The sequence below is a fragment of the Myotis brandtii genome, unplaced genomic scaffold (assembly GCF_000412655.1).
Source record: "Myotis brandtii unplaced genomic scaffold, ASM41265v1 scaffold64, whole genome shotgun sequence".
Taxonomy (NCBI): domain Eukaryota; kingdom Metazoa; phylum Chordata; class Mammalia; order Chiroptera; family Vespertilionidae; genus Myotis; species Myotis brandtii.
In genome coordinates this window covers 2700790-2705280 of record NW_005370460.1, presented here as the reverse complement: position 1 = coordinate 2705280, position 4491 = coordinate 2700790, and the positions used below count along the sequence as shown (strand labels likewise).

At 47.6% G+C, this 4491-nt stretch overlaps 1 protein-coding gene across 2 annotated transcripts in view; it reads left to right on the top strand.

The window, feature by feature from the left end:
- Nucleotides 1-4285, top strand: part of TMCO1 (transmembrane and coiled-coil domains 1) — a 29564-nt gene extending 25279 nt beyond the window's left edge. The window contains exon 8 of one of the 2 annotated variants that reach the window (XR_001359490.1): nt 3771-3857. Coding sequence is in view for 1 of the 2 variants with exons in the window: in XM_014528561.1 (XP_014384047.1) it covers nt 3771-3869 (99 nt within the window). In the remaining variant the exon portion in view is untranslated. Of the gene's footprint in view, nt 1-3770 lie in introns of both variants that reach the window. The other variant, XM_014528561.1, reaches the window with a different exon arrangement.
- The last annotated feature ends 206 nt before the right edge of the window (nt 4286-4491 follow it).

Below are 4491 nucleotides of genomic sequence, written 5' to 3'. Positions count from 1 at the left end.
AGGGGGATACTGGGGGGAGGGGGAGGCTCAGGGAGTGCTGACGGACAGCAGTGCCTTTTGCTTATCTGCACACCAGGGTAATAGAAAGCCTCTTCATGGAGTTGTGAGGGTGTAAATAAGATCATGTGCAGTGCTTAGAAATACTTGTCTTCATTTTAAATTATCCTGTTCAGCGATATTTCAAAAAGTTGGAGACAAGGAATAAGAAAAGGGTATCCAACTGTTATTAATACAACTGTTATTTTCTGTATATTCTTACAATCTTCATATGTATTTTTTATAGACCTTGTGTTTAGAGCAATTTTAGGTTCACAGTGGTGTGCTCATAGTCTTCAAAATTGTGACTTAAAAAAAAATAGGCCAGGCCCTAGCCAGTTTGGCTCAGTGGATAGAGCGTGGCCTGAGGACCAAAGGGTCCCGGGCTTGATTCCGGTCAAGGGCATGAACCTTGGTTGCAGGCTCCTCCCCGGCTGGGGCCCTGGTCAGGGCTTGTGCAGGAGGCAACCAGTCAATATGTTTCTGTCATATTGATGTTTCTCTTTGTCTTTCCCTCTCTTCCACTATCTCTAAAAAAGAAAAAAAAAAAAAAAAGATCAATGGAAAAATATCTTAGGGGAGGATTAACAACAATAACAACAACAAAAACAGACCAGGCTGCTGCAGGGCTTTTATTGCTGAGATCCAGACCTGCTGGAGAGCAGTGCCTTCACCGGGTCAGCTGGGCTTGGATGGTCGGTCAGTTCTCTCCTGACGCGTGCTTCTCTCGGCCTCTACTTTCTCATCTCTAAGGTGAGGACGACTGAGGACTCACATCTGTCCTTAGAACTAATTGTAAACTTGAATGTGCACAGAGATGTAGGCTGTTGCTACCACGGTGGCAAAGAGCGTGACGCTGGCCCTGCACCTGGGCCTCTTGCATCTGCAGGCCCTCGGCGAGTTCCTCACGTGTTTCACAGGAAGAGACTTCACGGACAGGGAGCAGGGGACTCCTGTCCAGGAAAAACAGTCCTGAGACCTGGTTCACTGGTGAGAGTACAGCCTAGGAATTTAAATAGACTGTTTGGAACTTCCCTAAAGGAAATTGCAGAGCAGTTTGTGTTTTGTTTTCTTGCAGAGCAATTTGTATTAAAACACAAACACTTGAGTAATGGAGCACTGATGAACTCACTTTAGTGTCCCTAACGGGGCCCTAGCAAGAGTCAGAAGGAGAACGGAGTACAGGGCTGCCCGGGGTTGCTTCCCTGCAGGCCTGGGGCTGACATACTGGGCTCTGACGTCGTGTGGCTCTGTGGGTCCCGGTAGGCTGTTCCCGTCTGGAGCAGCGCTCGAGTTCCACAGCCGGTTATGTTTCCGCTTCGTAAATGAGACTGTCAGCGGTCTGCCCTTCAGAGTAGGATGCCTTCTGTGCCTCTCCTTCCACTTGTCTTCTTTCCCTCCCTCCTGCTGCCCCTTCACGGAACAGCCTCCGTCGTCTTCTGTAGATCACAGTCAACTCGTAACTTAAAGGGCATCAGAGGCTTGACTGGCCTTTATCTCTAAACGATAACGACTCACGTAATTGACCCCGGTCTCTACAGAATAACCAAGCAGGGAGGCGTGTTTTGCTAGACCAGGGGTGGGCAAACTTTTTGACTCGAGGGCCACAATGGGTTCTTAAACTGGACCGGAGGGCCGGAACAAAAGCATGGATGGAGTGTTTGTGTGAACTAATATAAATTCAAAGTAAACATCATTACATAAAAGGGTACGGTCTTTTTTTTTTTTTAGTTTTATTCATTTCAAACGGGCCGGATCCGGCCCGCGGGCCGTAGTTTGCCCACGGCTGGTCTAGACTATATTATCGTGTTTGTTGACTAGACAAGTGTGTTTATCAGCAGCCAATCTGGTAATGTCTTATTATTTCAAATTTTATCTTTAAAGTAACTTCCCATAATGCCTTGCTTAACCCTGGATACATTGTAGGTGGTGGGTAAATATTTACTAATTAAAAGCAATTGGAAATTGATGACATTGCATTTTGGGTCTTCTCATTGCTTTGCCAATGGATTTTATAGAGGTGGACACATGGAGCTATTTTTATTATGAAAATAGTACAAACGTGTTCCAGATTTACTAAGGAGAAGTAGCCCGATCTACAAATGACTTGTTTTCTTAACTTGTTTCCAGATTTCTTTTTAATGTAAAACATGAGGATAGTATTGTGAATAAATCTATCAGTGAAGTATTCACGGTCAATATAATTCAAGAATTCTTAAGGTTACCTTCATATTCTGTTACATTCTGTTGTAATCTGACAGGGGTTATCTCAGATATACACACTTCTGCATGGGTCAGCATTCTTAGAGATGAAAGGTCAGGGCGCTGGCTCTGGGATTCTTGCAGTGCCTCACGCACAGCTGGCCCTCAGGGACTGTCCAGTGAGGAGTGGATGCGCGGGATTGTAGCACCCTCTTCTAGAACTGTAGCACCTGACGCTCACTGACTCTCCGCGTCAAAGCCCCTCCCTCCCCTCCAGAAGAATCCCCATTAGTCCCCGTCATGCTGTCAGCCGTGCCCCCAGGATCACTCGGGAGTCTGCCCGCCTACCCCTGACTCTCCCACAATTGAGTCATTGTCTTCCATGATTGTGTCTGTCCCCAAACTGTTTATACTGGTTTACTTGATGGATCCATGTACTTTAATTTAATGTTATATTAATTGATGAAATCTGAGTATAAAATAGTCATTTTTATGAGAACTAGTTTAGTAAGTATGAGTTTCGTAAAAAACTATTAAATCAGGTGTAAGTGAGGATCTGAGAAAGCTGAGAGGCCGTGCTCAAAACCCTGGAGGGTTCTGGGCTCAGGCTCCTGGGCAGGATTCTAAGTTCTCTTGTTCTTTTGAAGAAATTGAATCGGGATACAGTGGGGCCTTGACTTACGAGTTTAATTCGTTCCGAGACCGAGCTCGTTAAGGAGCTCGTCAACTCAAATTACTCTATCAACTCAATGCAAAAAATCGGCCGAGAGACAGCTGGTATCTCAAAAAACTCGTTAGTCGGGACACTCGTAAGTCAAGGCCCCACTGTATTTCCGTTTCCACTTAGACTAAGTCCAGGCAGCAGACCCACATCAATATTTCTCTCTGTCTTTCCCTCTCTCTTCCACTCTCTCTAAAAATCAATGGAAAAGTGTCCTCAGGTAAGGATGAAAAAAACAAAAATCCTATATAATAAAAGGCTAATATGCAAATTGACCAAATTGTGGAACGACTGGTCACTATGACACACATTGACCACCAGTGGCCAGACGCTCAACACAGGAGCTGCCCCCTGGTGGTCAGTGCGCTCCCACAGGTGGAGAGCTGCTCAGCCAGAAGCCAGGCTCACGGCTGGCGAGCGCAGCAGTGGTGGGAGCCTCTCCCACCTGCACGGCAGTTGGACATCCCCCAAGGGCTCCCGGACTGTGAGAGGGCGCAGGCCAGGCTGAGGGGCTTCCCCCACCCCGAGTGCACAAATTTCATGCACCGGGCCTCTAGTAAAAAAATAAAACAGAAAATCATCTCTTTTTGTGATTCTGAACTTGACAAAGCAGCTTCTTTGGTTAGTGGGCTGAAGTCTGGCCAGGCCAGAGGCTTTGTGATCCCCACCGCCTTGCAGGTTTCACAACACAGAGCGGCCCTCCTGTTGGCGGTCATGAGGGCGTTCTCAGCTGGGGCATCTCTTCCTGTGGGTCTGTGGAAGGCACTTCTGTGGCTCGTATTAAAGCCCACTTTCATTCCTTTTTCCTCAGAACATCCAGAAGATTCTCGGCCTTGCCCCTTCGCGAGCTGCCACCAAGCAGGCAGGTGGGTTTCTTGGCCCTCCACCTCCTTCTGGGAAGTTCTCCTGAAATCAAGAAGAACCTGCAATTCCTGCCACTTTTTAAGGTCTTCAAATTAGAGGAGCAACTATTTTATAGCAAGAGCCACCGGCAGCCTTGGCACTCGGGCCACTTTCTCGCCTTGTTTCTAGACTTTATGGATGTGATTAGAATGCGAACGGCACCCAGCAAACCAGACGGCAGCATGCCCACTAGTTAAGTGGAGGGGCGTCTGTGATGAGAAAGTCTTCTTGTTTTGTTTACCCGAACATTTTCGTGGGACCGACGCGAGACAGCTGTGTGCCCAGGAAGCCGGCTGCGCGAGCCTTTAGCAGTCAGAAAGGAAAGTAGCTTTCCAGTAGTTAGTTATGACTCTTAATCGTGTGGGTTTTTTAAGCCAAATCTATGACCTGTGATCAATAAAGAGGCCAAAATTTTCACTGTCTCACCTACAAGGGAGGTCTGTCTCGTTCGCCACGTTTCTAGGTGCCTGTCTCGGTGATGTGGACGTGAAGGTAAGCAGTGCCAGGGGGCTAACGTGCAGTGTTCGCTGCCCAGGCTCATGTTTGCCTCATTAGCTCCACACACACAGTTGCCCCGTCATAGGAAGCGGAAAGCCTAAGGGAAGGGAAGCAGGGACCCTGGGGTGGCT